The sequence below is a fragment of the Hippoglossus hippoglossus genome, chromosome 6 (assembly GCF_009819705.1).
Source record: "Hippoglossus hippoglossus isolate fHipHip1 chromosome 6, fHipHip1.pri, whole genome shotgun sequence".
Lineage (NCBI taxonomy): Eukaryota > Metazoa > Chordata > Actinopteri > Pleuronectiformes > Pleuronectidae > Hippoglossus > Hippoglossus hippoglossus.
Window position 1 is genome coordinate 6668486 of NC_047156.1, and position 23382 is coordinate 6691867.

At 43.4% G+C, this 23382-nt stretch overlaps 3 protein-coding genes across 8 annotated transcripts in view; 1 reads left to right on the top strand and 2 right to left on the bottom strand.

The window, feature by feature from the left end:
• Positions 1-172: 172 nt before the first annotated feature.
• parp12a (poly (ADP-ribose) polymerase family, member 12a) lies at positions 173-7299 on the bottom strand. Its single transcript, XM_034588784.1, has 11 exons — positions 6905-7299; positions 4276-4411; positions 3909-4164; positions 3666-3815; positions 3371-3560; positions 3082-3256; positions 2756-2985; positions 2547-2640; positions 1883-2013; positions 1415-1566; positions 173-839 (listed from the first exon to the last, which is right to left on the bottom strand). The coding sequence occupies exons 1-11, from the start codon at positions 7228-7230 to the stop codon at positions 583-585; spliced, it is 2097 nt and encodes a 698-aa protein (XP_034444675.1). The 5' UTR covers positions 7231-7299; the 3' UTR covers positions 173-582.
• A 200-nt stretch (positions 7300-7499) lies between these two features.
• Positions 7500-11025, top strand: ccdc113 (coiled-coil domain containing 113). Its single transcript, XM_034588126.1, has 9 exons — positions 7500-7651; positions 8518-8653; positions 9203-9358; positions 9453-9602; positions 9832-9945; positions 10215-10313; positions 10425-10532; positions 10637-10792; positions 10936-11025. Exons 1-9 carry the CDS (start codon positions 7554-7556, stop codon positions 11023-11025), a joined length of 1107 nt encoding a protein of 368 aa, XP_034444017.1. The 5' UTR covers positions 7500-7553.
• Positions 11026-12506: 1481 nt separating this feature from the next.
• Positions 12507-23382, bottom strand: part of srgap1a (SLIT-ROBO Rho GTPase activating protein 1a) — a 78671-nt gene continuing 67795 nt past the window's right edge. For 2 of the 6 annotated variants that reach the window (XM_034588779.1, XM_034588781.1), the window contains exons 19-22: positions 21052-21232; positions 19213-19350; positions 14971-15355; positions 12507-14184 (exon numbers count right to left, since the gene is read on the bottom strand). In XM_034588779.1, coding sequence (XP_034444670.1) covers positions 13777-14184; positions 14971-15355; positions 19213-19350; positions 21052-21232 — 1112 coding nt within the window. In that variant the 3' untranslated portion in view covers positions 12507-13776. Of the gene's footprint in view, positions 14185-14894; positions 15359-19212; positions 19351-21051; positions 21233-23382 lie in introns of all 6 variants that reach the window. The other 4 variants (XM_034588778.1, XM_034588780.1, XM_034588783.1 and 1 more) reach the window with 3 other exon arrangements.

A 23382-nucleotide genomic window follows, 5' to 3' on the forward strand; every position in this document is an offset into this window, starting at 1 on the left:
AAAGAGATAAAAGGTGAATAAAGACAGAACTGCTAGTTACATGTAAAATGGGTTAAACTCCACTTGTGTGTAATTAAATATTCTAAGATAATGAGGAGATTTCATTTTATTGGCTGCACTGGGAAAATAAAGGTTTAAAACAATGACAAAGAATACATTGATGCCTTTTTACAATGTGTTTATTGCATAACTATAACCATCAGTGAATTTCATTCCATATCTTGACTTGAACTCTAACCTCTGGAAGATGTACTAACCAAACTAACCACAAAATAATAGACACCCCCAACCATAAATGTTAACTGTAGCAACTAAAGCCATATGTTTGTATACATTCTGTCTAACTATGAATACATGTATATCATCAGTTCTTCATCACTTCTGCTCTTCTTCATTTCAGAGGTAAATATAAAAAATATGAGTGTATAGGTTTATATATCAAACCAAACATACCTTTACTTAAGGGAATTTCTGAATTCAGGAGTCAGGGCTAACCTTAACTACTTCCACCACCAACAAAGCCACTAGCTGCTATTGCTATTGCTCACTATTTTCCAGTGTGGGAAACAACAGCATTAAGGTTTATGAGTAGTCAATAACATACTCCGGATAAATCTGCTGTTTTTCAAAGACAACGTAGATGCTGGGTTTGCTCACGTTGTCAACACAGCTGTCATAGAAGGTTTTGACGTTTCCTTTTGGTGGTGGCCGGACGAAGCTGCTCGATCCCTGGCTGTACTCCCCCACCAGGACCAGAGCCACAAACATGATCTTGTTCTGGCTGCTTTTGGCTCGGGCATACTTGTCTGAGTAGGAAGCATCTCTGGCAAAGTAGCTCCCTGATAAATGAGCAAGTGTTAGTATGGACAGTGTACAAAGGAAAAGGTGATGGGGTCTTTTCTAACTACCTTTGTAAAGTATGCTGCTTTTTACAGTCCTCAAAATCTAAAGAACTTGGAAGTACAGTTTACTGCTCTCCACCAAAACACAGCATGGTAATTCCAAGGAAGAGACTTTTCTATGGTGAGTCAATATTGGATACTTTGAATTGTAGTCATCACCTCTGCCAAGGAGGTTATGTTGTCATCTGCGTTTGTTAACTGACTTAGCTGGTTTCCAATACATTTCGGGGGATGGAGGGGTATGCCCCAAGGAAGAACCCATTCAATTTTGGTGCAGATCCAGGAATGATTTTTCACCTTCTTTGGAATTGTGAGATGGCGCTTATTACTCAGGGAGTAATTCATGGATCTTGATGAACAAAAAATCTGGCTTATTTAGGTGTAGGTGTTTGCAATTAGGTGTGATTTGATTGAATTTAAAGAGACTATTGAGGCTTGGCAGAGGTATGAGCTCTACAGAATGCCATTCTTGTCCGATTACTGGAACGGCTGCTGAGGCCGTCGTACTCTACCTTTGCCGTAGGCCACACCATGGACACCACACATCCTCCAGTCAAAGTTTTGCTCAGAGATGGCCTGAATCAGGGAAGCATCAGTGCCATGGAACAAATACTGCTGATTCACAGCTTTCCCTCCATTTCTCGCCGTCATCTGCTCTTTCTGCCTGAACACGCAATAAAAAATAAAAAAGGTCCTTTAATGATGCGTTTTAGTGAGAAATTAGCTTTCTTGCATACGACTGACAGCTGTATAGTGTTTAACAGTCAAGAATGAGTGCAGTACTTTACCCTTGTGAATAATGTATTATTTCTATACAAATAAGATGTAACATGTTAACTCAAGAAGTTCAGATTTGCCTGCAGGCTGAGTTTATAACCTGTGGACAGAGTCAGGCTAACTGTTTTCAACAGAGTGGGTTTAACAGACACTTCTCATTTAGGCTAATTTTTTTTTTATAAATCCAAAAAGCGGTTATTTACCATTGAAAGACTTTCCACAGTGAAGGGTTCTGGATCCTGTTGATGCTGTTAATTTTACTCAGAGGCATAGTGACCCTAAATAACTTCTCAATCATAGTATAGTCCTTTGCAGAGTTGGTGAGAAGTATGTGCTGAAAGACAACAGATAAACAAGTCATTAATAAAGTTTATATTCAATCTTTATTAAGAGACAGAACATCGTAAAAACTAGAACTTTACTGATCATACCTCCACCAAGGACAACGCCCGTCTCAACATGTTAGAAGAAATAACCGGAATTACCGCAGATTCATATAAGAGCACTGTGACCTTTGACCGCTGAAACGTAATCGCTTCATCTTTGAGTCCAAGTGACAACTGATCATAAGTTGAAGAAATTCCCTCAAGCATTCTTGAAATGTCACATTTAAGAGGCCAAACACATTTTTCCTGAGGCCACCTTGACCTTTGACCACTGAAATCGAATCGGTTAATCAGTGAGTCCAAGTGAACATTTGTACCAATTTCTAAGACATTCCCTCAAGACCTTTGGCTACCAAAATCAAGTTGATTAATCCTTGACTCCAAGTGTAGTCTTGCATCAAATGTTAAAGGATTCATTCACTGTGGTCCGGAGATATCGTTTCATAAAAATAAAGCCAGATAATAAATGCTGTAAAGATACCTTGAATCCAAAATCGGGCAGGGCTTTGATGTCCCAGTAGGATGGGACACTTTCAGCCATGGAGGAGCTGGAGCTGGAGCTGTGTGATGAAGCTCTACAAAAGGAAACAAACACACAGTTTACGACCTGTCTGACTGATGATGTCCCTTGAGACATCAAAAAGAGCAGTGTTAGAATTGCTGTAAAAAGTGTTAATGATAATACGGTACCTCTCCAGCTTCACCTTCACGTCTTGGGCAGACACGAAGCCAGGCCTCCGTCTGACCTCTCTCTTAGTTTTGTATTTTAAGTTCTCTTGATACATCGGCGGCTTCCCCGGCTCAGCTTTGAAGTGGAGAACATACTTCTGTTTGCCAGCACCAAAAGGGATCTCTGTGTCTCCCTCTGCCAGGTACAAGTTCTCCAGAGTTTCCGAAGTGACGGAAGCTTGTTGGTCACCCTAAAGACAACGCAGCAAGGGAACAGTCATTTCCATTCATCAAATGTGGGACAAGCAAAGACCCTGAGCTGCGTTGTCTGTAGAAATCGGACTCACCTGTCCGTACTGCAGCCATATCCCCTGTTCATCCTTCCAGGACCAAAGCCACTGTGTCGTGAGAATGAAGTGAGGGGGCTTTGACACAGAGGAGGCAGTGGACAGTCGACGAACTGGAGACCCTCCATATTTCATCCCCACAAAGTCAACTCCCTTCACAACGGCTGGCAGAGAGCTGATAGCGAGCAAAATACAGTAAATCACCGATTATACAAATCATAGAATTAAAATGTATGTTTCTCTCAGAAACTAAAAGGCTGTTAGAGCGTTTTTTTTTTCATTCATGCACCTTCGAAATACATGGAAATTGAAAATCCCTGAGCTGGGCACTTCTGGAGACGTGCAGCTTGCATCATTTCCAGGGTCACAGTACGCTTTCTCGATGTCCTCCATATCAGGCAAATCCTTCCAGGTCACGCCATCGCTGTCTAAAACCTGCCATTTGTAAGGCAAGTGCCAATGGACACGAACACACTTCTCTGGGGAAGAAAACACAAGGATACAAAGGGACCAATTTAGCCTGTGAGAGATATACGGTTTTTCTTAAGCTACTGCACTGGAGATGTGACCTGTGTTATTGTTACCTTTAAAGCTGCAGTGTCTGCGAATGAAGAAGAGGCAGATTTCATTCCTGTCAGTATCAGTCGTGGGTTTAGATTGACAAGCAGAACCTGCGGGGGATCCAGAGACGCTGTCGGAAGGCAACTGAGGCGGTGTACTCACCCCTGGCGGCGCTGAGGAAGACACACATACAATCACTTTTATAAGGTGATGGAGGACAAAAACTTAAATTAAGACATTGTCACAAGAAATGAATAATTCTTTACCTGGGACAGGAGCAGCAGACTGACCCATGATGATGCATTTATTTCTGTAGATCTCATGTAGGTTGTTAATAGTCTCCTGACTCAAGCGGCTCAAAATCTTCATTCCTTTTGCATCAATGTTATGGATTCTCTTACACGAGGAGCTGAACTTACAGTCCCCCTGGATGAAGTGCTGGCAGACGTGAAGCTTGGTGCAGGAGGTGCTGAACTTGCAGGTGCCATGCTCACCGTTGCCTTTGTTGTAATGTGGGCATATCTACACGGGTATAAAAAGGATTTCATTCAGAAATGTGTGGTATTTTCTACACAACAGCAACTGGACTCTGAATTTGCACCTAGAGCTGCCACTGCTGCTGGTGAAACCTACCTCAGGAAGCAGAAAGGGATCATTCTGCAGCAACAGCTGGAACAGCTGTTTTTCCGTAAAGTCTTGAAGACCGAATCTCTTTAAAATGTCTGCATTGTAAGGAGTAGCCAGACTGTGGTTTTTTATACACTTGGATCTAAAAAATAAAAAGACAAAATGATTAAAAAATAAGTTTTTGGGCTACATTTTAAAGTGTAACTTTGTCAGAAGGGCCTCAAGACATTGATGATGAAGTTATGGAAACTGTGAGTTTTTGTTGAACACCATGTTAGTGGCATGGCTTCAAATTTCAACGTGTTGCATTTGCTGTAACTTCAGTGTAGTTTGTTCAATCTCCCTCAAACTACATGTAACAACCGGCTCCCCCCAGAAGACATTCATATGGTTTTAATAAATGGGAATGGCAAACAGGAAGTCGGCCATTTTGGATTAAGTGGCCATTTTTGACCATTTCCACTTGTTGTATTTGAACGAACTCCTGGAGAAGGCTCCTTTGATTTTTCTATGTCATCAAAGGAGCCTTGTTCATTTAGGAGAGCTGGATTCCAAGACACACCCACAACTCCAGCTTGTAGAACATAGTGTAGGTCCTTAGCATCAGAGATTTCAGACTCATCTTCAAGACCAAGAATTGCCGCCTCTTCATAGAGCATCTTTATTACCATTTCAACCGTAAGTCAGAGTGAAGGATCTGTGTGTTTGGGTGTGTAAAATAAGACTTACATGCATCAGATGTGCAAAAGCAGCTGTGTTATATGAATGGTAGGTGTTCCGTAGTGAATACGTACTGTTCGCGTCATTTTTGACCAACGTGTGTCAAAGTGATGAAGAAATACAGAGTTTACATTTGTTTATAAAGTAAGGGAAAAAGGAAAATAATGATTTTTGGTAATCAAAAACAAGTTATTTAATGAATACTTAGAATATTAAATGATAAAATATATTTATTTCAAACATATAGCAAAGAAACACTCATACATGAAATGACACAGGAAATGAATACGGGTCATTTTTGACATGTATATATATATATAAAAATGATTTATTTTTAAGGTAACAAAGGAAAAATTTAAACAAGGATTTGTGTTGATCAAAAACAAGTTAATTGGGCAATACCTGAAATACTGAATCATGAAATTCATTCACAGCAAAGATATAGAGAATGTAACCTGAGGCGGGTCACTTTTGACCCATGTTGTGTATCAAAGGGTAAACTCCACCCAACACTTCAAATGATTCATTAAGCAAATAATTCCTTGTTGCCAGTTTGCTTTAAGGTCACAGTGTCAGTGGTCATAGATTCCTTTGGTGTCTTTGATGTGACTGTTGCAAAGGTGAAAGATTTATAGCAGTGGTCGCCAACCCGTCGATCGCGATCTACCGGTCGATCTCGCAGTCTTCACTGTCGATCCCCCAACTCTCCGGACTCACTGTCTGTCGTCGCGCCGCAGATCAGCTGTGTGTCGGTTGTCTGTTGTTCACACGCGCTGTGTCGGTTACTGGCGGCGGAGCTGCAGGTTTATCTCCTGCATTTACTTCAAGAACAAGTTGGTTCATGTAGTAAAGTAAATGTCAGGACTATACGGTATGAAGATGCGCATCTTTCGGTCTGTCGATAACAATCAAAGCCCCATTGGAACAAATGAGTGGATTCAGAAGGTGAAACGCTGGAGTGCTTTTACTTTGAAACGGGTTCAGAAAAATTGTGTTCACAGCAGAATAAACAGAGAAAATGATCTTTCACTTGAGCTTCAATGCATTTCTGATGAATTTATGTCACAAACAAATGGTTGCAACACTTTCTGTATGTCTTTTCAAAATAAAAGCACTCCAGCGTTTCTGTTAATGGAATTCATTCCCTTGTTTAAAAAAAGGTTTTTTTATTGTGAAATATTTGCAAGAGCGGAAGATGCATGGCTTCATACTGTGTAGTACTGGTATTTATTTGAGTACAAGGGACTTCTTTCATACAAGGAAATAATCATATTTGTGGCCATATTCAAATAAAAGCCTATATGTAAAAACATTGTGCTGCAGTAGCAGCTCCTCTGCAGAACATGATGTGGAACTGAGAAGCTACATATTGTGCATTATAAATATGAATAGATATTAATTTGACTATTGTGCATTGAATAGAAAAAGTTGCACAACTGCCTCTCTTTGTGTATATTTATTTGTTGTACATTCAGCCTTTAACACAAATTGCAAAAAATTATAAATATGACCCTCCTAAGTGTTTTTTTTGGAAGATGTCAGGGTGGTAGAACTCTGCTTATGTTTGGAATTAAAAAGTGATCTTGGGCTCGAAAAGGTTGGTGACCACTGATTTATAGGATCTGAAGACAAACAAGAGCGTGTTTTTGACCTGAACAGATCTATTAGTCTGTAGTGATAGTGATAGCACCACCTACTGCCAAAATGAGGTAAGCCTCGTTTTACAACTTTAATTATATTTACATAAAATGTTCACCGTGTGATGGCGTGCACCGTAATGCGTGATTAGTGGGCGCGAGACACATATTGCACGCAACACGGAGCCGTTTCAGGTCCCGAGATAACAAGTGTTCGGGCCCTCACAGTACTGCGAGCAGCCCCTAGTTCCGGTTAAAAACAGCAGGAGGTCACTCACCCAAACGTGCAGTCTCCGCAGACATAATACCTGCACAGGTGGAGGCAGTCGCACTGCGGACACTCTCCGGGTTTCTTCTGACAGAGGCGCAGACTGGTCTTAGCCACCAGCAGACTGTCCGGACTGATCACCTGGCCGCCGGCCGCCTTCCCTCTGCCTGATCTGATGCATATTTTCCCGTCGTCGAACAGGACGCTCCGCAGGACCGGCTGGGACACGTCAGGGAAACTCCTCGCGATCTGCTCGTTCAGCCGCTTCGAGTCCAAACTTCCCTGGTGGTCGCACAGGGTCTTGATGACAAATGTAGAAATGGGCGAAGTCATCATTGACACGGGTTCGTTCAGCAAAGCGACTTGTCGAGTTGCAGGGAGGCGGTGATGTGGCGCTTTAGTTACAGAGAAACGAAACCGAAAGTTACAGGAGAAACAAGGAAAGGGAAACTGATCCCTGCCCTTAAAAACCACCAACACAAATGTTTTTCATTTAGAAACATTTAAACTGAAGAGTGAAATGTGCTATAACTTGTACTGACCACAAAATAAAAAATATACCCCTGAAATACAATAAAACTCGACGCGATGTTGGGATTTTTCTTTTCTGTATAGACTTTACGGAAGCCCTCGAACGCAACACGTAGCCCATAGCAACAATGGCAGGAGTTCAGTTTACCCTAGCAACCATGGACAACATGGAAGTGACAGAAAAAGAGGAGGAACAACCTCTCTCCAGCCGAATCCAAGAACTCAGGTAACATAAATGTGTTTTTAACGAATATGATTTTAAATGGGTTAGTTAATCAAGGCAGTTTTAGGTGAATAAACTTCAAGGTTAAACGTTTTTTAGACAATATGCTAACCGCTAAGTATGTGTAGCCATGTAGAGCAACGTGGTTATAGTAGTTCTATCTATCTATCTATCTATCTATCTATCTATCTGTCTATCAATCAATCAATCAATCAATCAACCAACCAACCAATCTATCTATCTATCTATCTATCTATCTGTCTGTCTGTCTGTCTGTCTGTCTGTCAATCAATCAATCAATCAATCAATCAATCAACCAACCAACCAACCAACCAATCTATCTATCTATCTATCCATCTACCTACCATACATTCATCTGTCTGTCATTGTTCATCAATCTATCATCCATCTCTCCATCATCAATCTTTCTACTATCATCTAACTTTTCTATTTATCATCTACCCACCTAGTGGCCATCATCTCTCCATTTGTCTACTCGTCTATCTATATTCAATTTTTCCATTTACAATCTCTTTCCATTGATCATCTATCTATCATTTATATCAATCTATCATCTACCCAGCTATTGCCCATCATCTCTATTTATCATCTATTCATCTGTTATTGCCCTTTCTATTTATCATTGATTTATCTTTCGAGCTGTCATCCATTCATATATCCATTGCCTACTATCTCTTTCTACTGTATTTATCATCCATTGTAACTCACAGAATGAATTGTTAAAATTGTTTGTATACACCTTGAACAGTCTTTCTAAATATGAATGTACGCTTCTAACTTTAAGCTACTAAACTTTTAAAATCAATAATTTCCCTTGGCTGACTGAAGTTGTTGTCATTTACCTCAAGGAGTTCCAATGAAGCCCTGCTGGCAGAGAACGACATGTTTGAGAGTTTCATCGGCCGTTTGAATCCACACGACCTGGAGTCCCAGGCCGGGGGGGAGGGTACGGAGGGATCGGGAGCCTCTCAGCTGGAGGGTGGGGTAAGTGACACTCTGTGACTTACACACGTGTATCCACAGCTGGAAATGAACACAATGAATAACTCTGCTAATTCTGCATGCTCAGAACTGGTTCTTGTGTCAGCCTCTCCTGTGTGTGTGTGTGGGTGTGACTCTTCTTGTGTGTCAGTCTCTCCTGTGTGTGTGTGTGTGACTCTTCTTGTGTGTCAGTCTTTCGTGTGTGTGTGTGTGTGTGTGTGTGTGTGTGTGTGTGTGTGAGTCTCTGCCAACTGGACTCAGCTGTACTCATCACCCTCCTGTTACAGCTGCTCTGATGAGCCACCTCCACACCCACAACTACATTATTCTCTCTCATGGTCACAGAACAGGTTTAAAAGTTGGAAACAAAATCAAACACTTTACAGACTACACACACTATAAGTTGAAAGACTGACGACAAATCATGTCGCTGCAATTAGCAGCCATTTATGTGGTTTCCTGGCACACAATTATTGAAATTATCTCCCAAAGTTATAGATAATTGGTCATGAATGATGATTTAATTATGTCCCTGTGTGTGTGTGTTTTTAGGGACGGAGACGGAGGTCTCGTTCCTCCATATCAGATCGCCCCCTGCAGCTGACCCTGGAACAGAAACTTTATATCGCACAGAGTGAAATAAAGGCGACACAACAAGATCGTGAGGATCTCAAACGGAGAAGTGAGGTAGTCCAGGACAACTACAAGGTCAGGCTATAACACACCTTTGCACAAAAAAGATAACAAACCAGCAAAATGTGCCCTCATCTCATTTCACCATTGTTTCTGCTTGTGTTCCCAGGCCTCTATGGAAGTGTCTGAAATGTGTCTGGCAGAGATCAGGAAGGCCAAGAAAGAGTTTGAACGCATAATGCTCAAACGTATGAAGGACACGAGTCTGGAAATAAAGGACCCAGAGAAGGTGCTGCAGTGCCTCAGAGACAAGTCAAAGGTACAACACTGGTGTGGTTTAGTGATCTCAACAGAATATGTGTAATAACAAAAGATGTAGTTCTGCGTGAGGCTCTAATAGTTGAAATATACAGCATGGTATGATTTTTAAACCCCAAATGTTCCGTTCTCTTTTCTATCAATATTGTGTTTCAATACAGCAATTGTTATTGCATGTTGGAGCAAAATGGCAAATAAGAAATAGTATTTGTATCCCTAAACTGAAACAGGACAACCAGTTGGAGAAGTTACATCTGAAGATCCAAGCACTGAAGGCCGAGGAGAAGAAGCTCCAGCAGAAACTGCAACTCAATAAGGAAATGGGAAAAGCTGAGTTCAAGAAGGTGAAAGAGAAATTGTTTTGTTGTTTTTTTTACACAGAGGCTAAGAAAGCAGAAAAATGGTTTTATTATGTCCCAGTAGATTGTGTAGTTTGTGAGTTACAGAATTTGGTAAGAAAACAATGAATCAGTCCGTGATCTGCTGCTTTTTCTAATAAGAGTTAGTTAATCAGATATGTTCCTATAACTATTTACTAAATAAAAGTACCATTTAAATGTGGATTGCTGTTTTATTAAACGTAACAATGTGTGGTGTTGTGTGTTGTATGTAGGAAATCATCCAGGAGAAGATTGAGCAAAGATCTGACCAAAATCCAGACGAACTTAAAGTCAAAAGTTTGACAGTGCAACGTGTCCTCAGTTCACACAAGGTAAGAGAGAGACTGATATAATGTAAATGTAGCCCACCTATGCAGGTCAGTTCATCTTCTTCATCTTGTGTGTGTGTGTGTGTGTGTGTGTGTGTGTGTGTGTGTGTACAGGAGAAGCTGCACGGTGCGACAATGGAGTTGACCGAGTTGAGCCATGAGATCAGCAACAGGGAGCAGATGCTGGTCAAACTTGATGAGGACATCCATGAGGCTGAAGAGGTCTGATATTAGTTTGAAAATGTTCATAAAAGAACTTTAAGATCAATATATCAGCTAAAGTAATTCATGCATATTTTGTTGTTTGTTTTTTTCTCTCTCTTCAGAAGCGTTCGAATGCCGAGGCCCTGAACCAACACCTGCTCTGCCAGATGACAGATTATCAAGCTCCTGATGTCACAGAGTACATGCAGGTCAAAGCCAAACACAGGACGCTGGAGCAGAGCATTCACATTTGGGAGCGGAAGGTTAAGATTGCTGAGGTAAACTCGATCCACTCTGTGAAAGTTTTTTTTTTTTTCTTGTCCACTTGTATCAGACCACAGCATGACTCAGTCCAGCTGACAAGAAAATGTTGTGAGACAGTCTCCAGAACAATGAGCTCTCTCTTTCCTGTTTTCACCAGATGGCCTTGAAGACCTACACTAAGGCAAGGGGCAAACAGAGAGCCGCTCTCACTGGAGCGGGGTCGGGGGAAGACCACGTCCCCCAGTAAAGCTGCCGCACAGAGCAGAACCCAAGAGGCAGAGAATCAGACGGCCGACAGAATTCATCGAAGAATGAATGAAGGATGGAAACTTAACAAAACAGTAGCAAATGCCCTGTTCGTGATATTAATTATGCAACTTCAATTTTATTTGTTGCAACCATTTGATATTTTCTTGTAATATTGGTTGGACGTTACAGAAAGAAAATACACGTGTGGGTTTGAAGGTTCCTGATATCTAATTTATATTTTAGTCATACTGTCTAAATTGTACGGTAAAAGTAAAAGTCCCCTTTTACCCAATTACAATAAATAACTAAAATGATTGCCATGCGGTTGTATGTCTCCACCAACCAGTGCAGTTTTTTAAGCAAGATTCACATGAGGTCAAAACACCTTTGACCACTGAAATCTAATCAGTTCAAGACAACATTTGTACTAAATTTGAAGAAATTCCCTCGAGATGCTCCTGAGATGTTATGTTCACAAAATGGTTTGAATGGGAAAAGCCGCCTGCCACTGTCTCAGAGGCATAAACATGAAAACATACTGTGATTACAGTGCAATCAATCCAATACATGCAAGTACCCATACTTATGTTTCTGGGAAAAAAAAACAATCCACCTCAGACTCGACAAACTATTTTCTTTATTAGAAAGAAATCCTCAGAGGTATAAGCTCTCAAAGAACTCTAAATGTTATGATGTTACATGCTATATGTACAGTTATATACATAAAAGTGCAATGTCACAATGGGTAAGCTGTTTATTTTTTATTTTATTCTGTCGTATTACTGTTTGGGAAATGGCATCATTACTTCTTCGCTCCTTCCTGCGCTGCAGTTTCTCAGAAACACGGAATCGGACATGAAAATGCGAACAGAACGTCTCGAGTTCCTCTAAAACATTTTCCAAGGCACTTTCACAGGTACATACTACAGATGTAGAGAACACCACAGAGGAGCTGAACGCCTACAGGCAGAACTGAGACCTATTGTTGATGATGGTACATATAGTGACAAAAGCACATTTTACACAACTGGCTTCATATTGTAGGTGGGACATCTGTATCTCTGGATTATAATTATATATCATTTGGTTCTAAATTAGAGTCATTTCTACCCAACAAAGATAACAATAAAGATGATAAAAAAAAAGAAAAGAAAAAGTTAGTAATTCAGAAATCAAATTAGCGTTTGATTATTACACACAAAGTATCGGTCAAGTCAACGATGGTGTAAACCTGCAGTTAGTTCTTCTAGGAGTTATTATGCTAAGACAAATATTCCCAGGACATGCATCCGATTCTGTTATTCCTACAGTACAGAGGTTCACGTACAAAGACTCAGACAGGGGGCACAGTCACACAGCTGGAACTCACCGGCACAGACTCTTATGTGTGGCTATTGCATTCTGACATCATTACGTGACCCTGGACACGTGTGAACCGACGCCAAGCCGACTGGGCAAGACTCGTTCCACGCGTCGCTCGTCAGCCATTTTAAAGTGTCATCTTTCCACAAAAGCAACACAAAAAACACACAAGCTGAAGTTTCAGCCGACAAGAGGGAGGGGGTCTCGAAGCACACTGCAAAAGCAAAGGAAGCAGGGTGAAACGTATCAGGAGGCTTTTACACTAACAGTCATTAGGTCCATGGCTACTGGCAGCACTCCCATAGGGCGCCGCATTAAGTCTATACACATCAATCTATATGAAGAATCCATGCTTTACACTTACACAGCCATGTCTTTGGGTAGATAAAGCGAAAGCAAGGCATAACAGAAACTATGGCATGTGTTTCACAGCGTATAATCGCCTACGTGTTGTATATACTGTAGTTAGGAGATGATTTGTCATCATAACTTTTCACACTGCTCCCCCTATACAGATGTAAAGGCATAATTTATTAGGCATATTTTATCCCTTCATCAGTGGCTGATGCAGGAATTCATGAACGCATCAAAGTGTACAATGAAGTAGTGGTTTTATCCAATCATCAGATCTCGTTCCCGGCAAAAATGGAATATATTTATATATGCAAATGTTTGTGAGCAAATCCAGCACAGAGGTGATTCTTTGCACGTTACTGAGACACAACTCCCGGTGGTTATGCCTTTCCACAGAAAGAGTGAGAGTGAATCAGCACTACTTATTTATTCAGAGTACCATTAGTTATAAAGTCCCTCCAGGCCTGTTATCAGTCCAACCTTCACACCAGGTCTGTCCAGGAAGTCACGGCACACCTTAGAACGGTTTACATTGGAATTCACTTACACCTCAGAGTCAGTAAGGCCTTTTGACGCGGTTCCCGACGCCGACACAGACCCTCCAAGGTCCCTCTCATCCAGTTGTTTCAGGTTCAGTGGTAGACGGAGGAGCTACACGCACCGTGTTGTGTTCGGTTGCATGATCCTTGACTCTGTAAACTAAACTAGCTAGAACACTCCTTCTAAAACCCTTGAGGGAAGCCTTCGTGATTTGTTGTTTGTATTTATTTAAAAGAAGATGTTAGATCATATTAATCTCAGCATTCTAACACATAAACATGTTATTGACACAGAAGTCTACGCTGGAACTCCTACGCCGTCTTTCAAATCCTGCCAGAGTCCGGTTTCTGGTCTCGAAATGTCTTTCCCTGCTGAGGTCCATGTATGTTACACGCTCTTAGATTTGTTTGCAGTACGTCCATGAAGTATCTCGCAGCCCCCTGGAAGTGGATTGAGAGTTTTTGTTTGACATCTCTGGTTCTCGTCCCGGAGGTCACATGGTGCAGGACTTGTCCAGAGGATCCTGAGGATTCGTGGCTGGAGGTTGCGCAGCCGGGCCGGACTTGGGCAGAACCATGGGCTTGGGCCTCAAGGCAGGGGGTTTGAGCTGCACCCCCATGCGGGGCGCTACCATCGGCTTGAAGGTGCTCATCGTGTCGCTGGAGGAGCTGGTGCTGCGGCGGAGGGGCGGCTCGGTGTTGGCCGTGGACCTCAGCATTACACCGTGGATGGGGCTGAGGGACTCGCTGGAGCTGGCCGGCGTGGGACCCCCACCGCTGCTGCCGGAGGTCTGCCGCTGCTCCAGGGTGTCCAGCACCACGTCGGGGGCGTGCTTGGCTGAGCTCTGCCGCTCCAGCTCTCGCAGCTCATTCAGAGCAGTGTTCATGGTTTCCTCTATGTCCTGCAGGAGGGAAAGAGAGTATGCGTCAGGGAGGATATGAAGGAACGATGACGACATATGACGGAGAGATGACTGGGAAACAAGACGGTTAAAAGTTAAAACATTGAAGAGACGAGGTAGAACAGACACATGAATAGATGGACAAACAAACAAGAGAAGACATGAAAGTAAGAAGATGGTGGAGTTAGAAGGAAACAAAAACTATGTCGACAGTAAGTCAAGACATAGTTTTTTCAAGAAAACACCAAGCATGCGTTTTCCAGGCAGAAAGGTAGAGAATTACTTTGCATCAGCACCTCTCCTCCTGCATGCTAATGACTTTGGGAAATGCAGAGATGAGGTGATGTGTTCATCTGAGCATGATCCCAGTCTGCAGGCAGACAGCCCAGCACAGTTTAACGTGTGCTCTCTGTGACCTCTGTGTTCTAACTGAGCCTTTTTTACAAGCAACATTAATGACTCTGCTATTCAGATATAAGTGACAGCAGTTAAAACAGAGCCACCGCCTTCCTGCGTGCGTCAACACACATGATAACCAGTCAGGCGATGGTACAGTTTTAAATAGCTGTCCGTTTTTTGAAAAATTTTGTATGGGAACAATCCCTGTGTCGGACTACGCCCCCTGCTGTCTGCCTGTGAAGCTCGTCTTTTGCGTGAATTCAGCACACGGACACAGTTGCAGCCAGAGGAAGCAGAAGACAGGGACTGACTATGTGTTTACAGGGCGGGGCAGGGCTTTGATGATGGAGGGAGCTGCGGTCGGGTCGCCGCTCGTCCCGCGCTGACCTGTGCGATGCTCTCCGGATCCAGGGGCTTGCCCCCGTGGTGGTGGTGATGGTGGAGGTGGTGGGCATCGGTGAAGCCCGTGTACTGGCCTGAGGAGGTGGAGCGGCGGATCGGGGGGCTCTCCATCTTCTTCAGCGACTCGTGGCGGCTGATGTTGGTCAGACTGCCGTGGCCGGTGCGGCGCCGTCGCTCGGGGCTGTCCATGGGCATGTGGTTGCGATTCCGCAGCATGTCCCGCGGGCTGAAGTGGCCGAGGACTGGCGAGCCCATCTCCGGGGTGCCGCCATGTCCACCGTGACCCTGCTGGGAGGGATGCACCATGCAGTGGATGTCACTGGGGCGGGCAGGGGGCCTTCTGGATGGCGGCTCTGACCTTTTCTTGTGTCTACTAGGATAAAGGAATGGGACAAACAGGGAAAGTGTATTAATTCATTGCTTTCATAACAACAGAAAAAGGGCATCTTCAAACACCAAACTCTCAACCAATCATAGCACTTAATTTTTATAAATTTAAAACCTTTTTTCTTCCATAAGTTAACTGAGAAGTTTATGTATTAACTGCTTTGTATTTGACAATTTAAGAGATTGATTGACTATATTTTATTATATCACAGTCCTCCTTCAGATGTTGAATCCCCTGAATCGGACGTACAAGGTTTTAAAGGTTCAGTGTGTTAAGATTTAAAGCGTTCTACTGGCATCACCTCCGCCAAGGAGTTTTTCATCGGTTTGTTGGCAGGATTACGCAAAAACTACTCAACCGATGTAATGAAACTTTGTGGAGGGGTGGGGCACGACCCAAAGAAGAACCCATTACATTTTTGGTGCAGATCCAGCTCAGGGGCTGGGTCCAGGAATTGTTTTTCCCCACTTTCTTTGACATTGTGAGGCGTTCTTCTACATTTTCGTTGTTTTTTCAGAAAGTAATTCATCGATTAAAGAAATCAGACATGTACAGGGGACTGTTTTTTTAGAGTGTGTGGAATTTGATGCAGATCGGGGGTGGGTGGGTGGAAAACATAAAACATTTGTCAAATTTATCATCATCATTATTGTGAGAGGACCCCTGACGTCAGTGGCTCTTGATAAACGTGTGTGTGGAGCAGAGTGGACCTGGCTGTCAGCCAGAGGAGGGAGGCCTGAGGTTCATCCGAGCATCACAACAGGCTCCCTGGGAGAAGCTACAGCTGCTGGAGCAGAATCACTGTCCTCTGTCTGAACCTGGACCCGCACAGCAGCGTGCACACCTGATTTCACGTGCACGTCTAAAACAGGGTGCAATAGAGCTGAGCTGACCGGACACGCACACTCCTTTGTACATGTGCTTACTGAGTTATACGTGATGTTGTTCCACAGTAACATCTACTCCCTTGAAGCAGCTCTATTGCTCCATAAGAGGTCAATGGAGCAGCACATGCTCGTCACTGTGGCTCCACCAGGCTCCGCTCTACATATTTAGGACTCCCAGCTCCAGCTATGTTCAATCAAAGCATTGTAATCACTATCATCATGTTCAGTCTCTTCAGCAGGATGACTGAGCCGGAATACTGTCCAAAAATATAGAATAACATCTTTTATTAATCATAATTATTAATATAGTCATGTGGTACTTCACATTAGATTTTACTGTCAAATAAAAGAGACTAATAATGTTTTATTATAGTGCAGTTATTTATTCTGTTGGTGAAATATTCTCCAAAAATATTACATCAATAACTTCTGCAAGCTTGTCAGTTGAACTATTTAAAGTATCTGCATTATTGGTTCTTTGTGATGATAAACAAGCAGTGAAGCAAATGGCCTCATTTACAGAGTTTATGTCTGAACGCTGTCTCAGCCATTTCTATTAAGATTAACAGGCGGCCTCATTACTGCGTGAAATAAGAAGAAATAATAAGAATGGATATGAACGACTGTGAGAACCTAATAAATGTAATTCCACAAAGACACTGTTGCTGTGGCATCTCCCAAAAAAAGCATAATATCATGGCAGGAAACTACTCATCTTCATCATAAAGTGTAAATATGTACATTAGTTAGAAAATAAATTATAACAGATGTGTGCTTATGTAACACTCTGAACTCCAAACCTGCTCATTCATCGCAAAACCCTCTGGAAATGGATGTGAAAAAAAATGTCTGAGGTGTAAAAATATGAATTAATGAGCAGAAAACAACTTCTCGACAACACTAATAGTGACAAGGTTAGTTTAGACAAAGGAGGAGGAGGAGTGGTGCAGGCACCGGGGCCGGAGAGAGAAATATTATTATATTTTTTCCTTGTCTGACTGCAGTGGGAAATCTTGAAAAGTAAACAAGTGCGGGAAGCACTGATAACCTGCAGGGGGCGCAGTATACATTCGTAACACCAGTCCCCCCCAAGGCAGTGTACTACAACCATGGCTGTATTTTTGACTTGCTCCGGATGCCGTCACCACATCGACAGCTCATACTTTGTTTGTTACGACCTTGGCTGATAATAAAAAGAAATCACAAGACATTCCGTGGGTTCCTCTGCATCCAGACAGAAAGTGGACCAACTGTAAAACGTGGTGACGCAGAAACACACCAATGCAACCGTCTTGTTTACCGACGGTGACGCCGAACTCTGCTAGAGGTCCGTCTGCTCAGGGTGTTGTTGATTGTGAACAACATGAGAGGAAAAAGGAAATATCTATATAAAGCTCAGGAAATAAATGATTCAACACTTGCGAGGATTGTCTGAATGGAAGAGCGGAGAAGTGAGTGGGGGTGGAAGATGGATAGACAGGAGAGGAAGAGAGAGAGGGGGGGAGGGGGGGGATCACCTGGGAGCAGGTGACAGGTAAAGAATGTTGTAGATGTCGGCTTTTGGGATTAAGAGGAACTTCGTTAGGCTGATGTGGGGAAAAAAATGATTCATTCCAGATATGCTCTTCGTCCACGTACTAAAACCTGCAGTGGTGTAAATATTGTCTCGAGCATGAATCATCAACATTTTAACAGTGGAGTAGTGGGGGATGTGTGTGTGTGTGTGTGTGTGTGTGTGTGTGTGTGTGTGTGTGTGTGTGTGGGGCGGGGGGGGGCTGGGAAGTGAGTATGGCTCGGAATGAAATAGCGTTTGTTCATGCGTTCGGCAAAAGCCAAGAACAGATGTTTCAAGGTCGCTCGCTCGCTCGCTCCCTCCACCAGCAGCAGAAACGCAGCAATGAAGAGAAGAGCAGGAGACGTAACAGTGGCACGCAGACGCTGCCAGAGACTGAAGTGTGATTGGTGATGTGTGTGTCCTCTGCGTGTGTGTGTGTCTGTCATTTCTCCATGTATGTGTGTGTTCCAGGCCACTGCTGATGACTAAGCACTGATGTGAAATGGATATTTAATACGCATGCCTCACAATGCAAAACAGTCCGGTCACTGGGAAATTAAACAGAGTGGGAGACGTGCATCCCTCCACTGGTGATTAGGCCGAGGGAGGTGGGCTGAGGATACAGAGGAGCAGGAGGAGGCCGTAAATGTGACACGGAGAATTGACTGTGTTATGTACCACTGTGTGCTGCTTTCCTCAGGAAGCTGTTTATACAACTACGGTGGAGTGTGAGGGTCACTTAAAGAGATTTCAAGGATAAAGTTGTCATATTTTGAGAATTTAATTGTAATTTAGGATAAAGACGTAATACTTACAAGAAAAAAGTGGTAGTTTTAGGCCGTGTCATTTTAGTGTGTGAGCATATTAAGTTATACTTTAGCATAAGTAATAAGCACAAATAACAAAATAATCATCTTTTGGCTCATCAGCATCACAGTATCATAAGTATCAGGACTTAGAAAGTATTGTGTGAGAAACTGATTATCCTGAAGAAAGAACCACACGGACCTGGAGGAAATTCCCTTTTGTGGGGGAGGAGACGTTTGGTAGTGGTCGACTTTATCGTTGGTTACTGTGTGATGTTCAAAGGGGTTTTACAGTTTCTCATCAACGAGATTGGTTCAATATTCAAGAGTGAGTGGAGTGACGTTTTCTCAAAAGTCTAGTCAGAGTTTGCAATGAGTTATATTTAGCAACTTATCATTTACATGCATCTAAAGCCTGTGTGGTTGTATTCACCTTGGATGTTGCAGCTGTTCATTCGTTGTGTTCCACTAATGCTAAACTCATCACTTCTCATTAACCAGGGACAACATTCTACAGAACTCCAAATGTTTAAATGGTTACATAGAGGGTTCAATATCTCCATCCAGTCTTCCTGCAGCATGAAAACCAACCTGGTGATGTAGGCCTCAGAGATGCGGGGGTCAGTGGGCGAGCTGATGTCTTTCCCTGAGCATTTCTCCTCTCCAGCGTGGCCGCTGCTGGCCTCGCTGTCAGCCTTCTGACTCAGAGTGTCTGAGAAGCTGTCATCTCTGGGACACAGAGAGAAGAGGAGGAGGTGACAGACAAACAGAAGGAAAAGTGGAAAAAAGTCAGTCATAGTCACACTGTTGTTTGATGACAGGGTTCCATATCAGTTTTCCTGTGTGTCAGCACGCCTCCCCCTCTTCCCCCCCAAGGTCCAGAGAGTCAGATGAGTCATATTCCTGGGCTTCTCAGTATTCTGGTGGTGACACCCACACGCCCACACACACACAGAGCGACTGTATAGGTTTCAGTGAGGTTGTGTGACTGGATGCTGGGCACAGTTGGTGCCCGTCAGGCGGCAGTAATCAGAGCTCCTGAGCTGCTGCCTCTAATGATGTGTATTAGCTGATATAAAAACACAGTGGACGCGCTTGTTTGCTGAGACAGAGCGAGGACGAGCGGTTCGTCATCGCACTGAATTTACAGACAGACGGGGGAAATTTCTAACATCCCGACAGCGGAGTCGTGAGAGGAGACATCCTGTACTGAAACGGTCTCTCATGTTTTATTCTGGGTTCTTTTATGGGACAAGTGAAGATCAAAACCCCGTGCGCTCCGTCACTCCTCCCCCTGTTATGTTTAAGTAGAGAGCACAATGCTACTTTACTTGTGGACGACCCCGTACAGCTGTAAATTCCTCCGCTCTTTCTTTAACTAACAAGAAACCCCAGCAGCAGTAACCCTCCTGGTGAATTATTAATAGAGGCACGGTGACGGCACAGTGACGGGAGAAAGAGGAGAGGAGGAAATAGGGGACGGCGTTCTAAATGGCCTTTTTGTCGACCAGCCACTAAGTGATTGGAGTGTTTCTGTTCCGGTCCTAACGAGACAGTGAATGCAGTTCATTAGGCCCCAGCGGTCGCCATGGCAGAGTGTACGCTTGTTAGTGCTGAGAGTCAGAGACAGAGGCGAGAGGGCTGGTTAAGGACCCTGGAGATGGAGAACGTGCCACGGCTGAAAGAGGACGACAGCGGGCAGGACAGACGAGGCTGCAGGTCCTCTGTGCACGACGACCCTTCAGTCCACTGAGGGTCTGTGGCCTCTTATACAGCAACGACAACAAAGACGAGGGTGTTGTTTAACCATCATCAGGAGAACTGGAGGATTCTTCTTTAAACTATAGCTCATTAATGCTCTGAGTGGAGCTGGGACCAGTTAACACACGGAGGAAAATCTACATTTCCTCGGTTCACCACCTGTATCCAATTTGTTTGCTTTAGAACTACAGAATTGTAATCAGTGTAGAAATGTATGTACTGCTCCGTATTTTTCACAATTTCCCAAAATACACTCAAAAAACCCACTGGGACAATGTACACCTCTATATAGCCCTGGTTTGTGTTTTGACTCGACTAGAGTCCGACCAATATGGATTATTTGGAGTCAGATACTGATATTAAGGAGTAAAATATTCCCATTTCTGATATATTGGCGGATAAATATATATATTAAAAAAAATATATATATATATATATATAAATCCGACAAAGATCAGAATACTTCATGTCTTACTTTGATTATTGCGTATTCTGGGTTCAGAATCACATAATGTTGTTTACATGTCAGTGTCTTACATAGATTATCGTCTTAATAAGCCTAATATTGGAATATTGCTTTCCATGTAAATCTAGTCAGTGTTATTCACTTTAATGATTGGTGTATTTGCATAGTCACACAGTAAATAGGCTACACATAAACACACTCACATGTCTTGGACCACGATATACTGGTGCGGCACCAGGCCGTCGATGCCGTTGTGCCGTCCCTCCCACCAGTCTTCGGACGCTCGCTGGTACAGCAGCAGGGACGCTCCCTTCTTGAAGGACAACTCTCGGGAGGAGCGGCCGATGTAGTCGAACTTGGCGATGGCTTCGATGGGCTCGCCCTCTGTCAGCGGAGAGAGAGGAACAGACAGGTCGCGGATGTCAGACGGGGCGAACACATCGAGAGGAGGCGGCTGTTATCGTGTGTGCAGACGTTTCAATGACAGCGGTTCAGTATTAGGGAATAAAAATCTCTATGGACAATACAATAAATGCAGTTATACACGTTGGCTCTGGTACGGTTGAATATCGGCATGTTTACACACGTGGCGCTTCCACAGTTCAAAGTGTGCTGAGCCAGTTTGTTACTTTAGTTGTGGTCAATAGTAACCCAGCTCGACAACACCAGGCCTGGGCTGCAACAGGCCCAGAGGAGGTTTAGCAGGGTATTAATAGAAGCTGGTGAGAGGAGATCCATATGACTCAGGGGCACGTCAGTCACCGTATGGATCATTAGATTGGTTTGATAACTAATCGATAACTGTTCAAACATCCCTGGATCAGTGACATGGGATAGAAAGGTGGTAAAAGTTAGTGCAGACAATACTAATTAATGGTAAATTACTCAGTCAATATTAGACTGTATTATAATTTATTTATACTGACCAATCTCTCCAAGTCCAACTTTTTATTTCTATTCTAAATGACTGAAGATCTGCTTTGTGTTGATGTCAATCCTGAATAAAACATCTGTGGTTCCAGCTACAGTCGACTCTCCGAGCCAATATTCATGCACTACAGCAACACAGGTCTAAAAATAGCGCCTTTATCCCTCCCTCACTCCTTCCCCTGCCCTCCTCCAATCGCACTTTAAGTCAGACAAGGGGGGGGGGGGGGGGGGGGGGGGTGTCCCTGGACAGACATAGCCTCACCCCAACACTGCCTCTCTGCGCACGCACACGCACACACACACACACACACACACACACACACACACACACACACACACACACACACACACACACACACACACAGGTAAGGGAACAGAGCAAATGGCTGAAGCCTGCACTGGCCGTGAAAAGCCAGCGTGATTTATCTTTCACAGGAGCTTAAAAGTAAGTCCCTGGTGAGCGGAGAGGCCACGTGAGAAAGCGCCTGGGCAAATCGAAGGTTTCTTTATTTTTCTCAGTGTCCTTCTCAGCCATATCTCGATTTTTTTTCTTGTTAAACGTTTAACTGGCCACCTTCCTTGCCTCGCTGCATTGTCAGGATTGACGGGGCGGATGTAACGCAGCTCGAATGAAATGTGACAAGCAGGAATTTACTGCCTGAATTAATGAGTTGCACTGCGGGGGACAAGGCCGTTAATAAAGTTGACAGGACCTTCACCGGTCAGAGGGATTTCTCCTCATCTCTATTTTCTCTGGCTCTTTCCTTTTACTTCCACCTATCCATCGTTCCTCCTCTAGGTCTCTAAATGTTTGTCCGAAATTTCTCACTAGCACTGCAGTGACGTGGCTGCGGCTGAAAGCATCGGGCTATAAACTCTACTCTCTGCGCGGTAAAGGATGCCCTCGGTCATGTTGTGCAATTACAAGGGAGAATCGTTGCAGACTCTACCACCCGAGGTCAGACGCTCTCTCCTACTGCGACTGGAGTTAAAGAAACATTGAACCCTGGGAGCTGGAGGCCTGTGGTGTGAGAGGCAACCTGTCGGATGTCTTACACAAGCCAGTGGAGCGACGTCTTGTGTGGACACGGCTCCACATCCATACAAAGAAATACGATCAATAAAATAGAGGTTATAATTTTCTTGTTCCCTCTTCTCTTTTAGTTATATTTTCCTCCTGCTACAAACAGTAGATGATAAAAAGACGAGAGTGGGTAAGACATAACGTTTTATGGGTGAAGTGATAACCCTCCTTGTACAGTAAAATTCACTGCCCTTTGACGCATGAAAACCAATATATACAATATGCCTGCTGGGGCAGTTGACAACAAGGACATGTCGCCGTACTCCTGCAAAGACATATATATAATCAATGTGCCAGATAGTTCAACTCTGACCTTGTAGCAAATTTAGTAGATAGTACATCGATGTATTGATGGTGTGCGAGAAGTGCCACGACAAAAACCTGAGCGTTTATCATCCTGCATTTCAACCAGGGTCCATGATACTGTCATGTGTCAGAGCCCTGAGCATGTACACAAAGACTGGGACATTATATAGCTCTGGTTGGGGCCTTTCATTGATTAATATGACAGCTGCTTTAA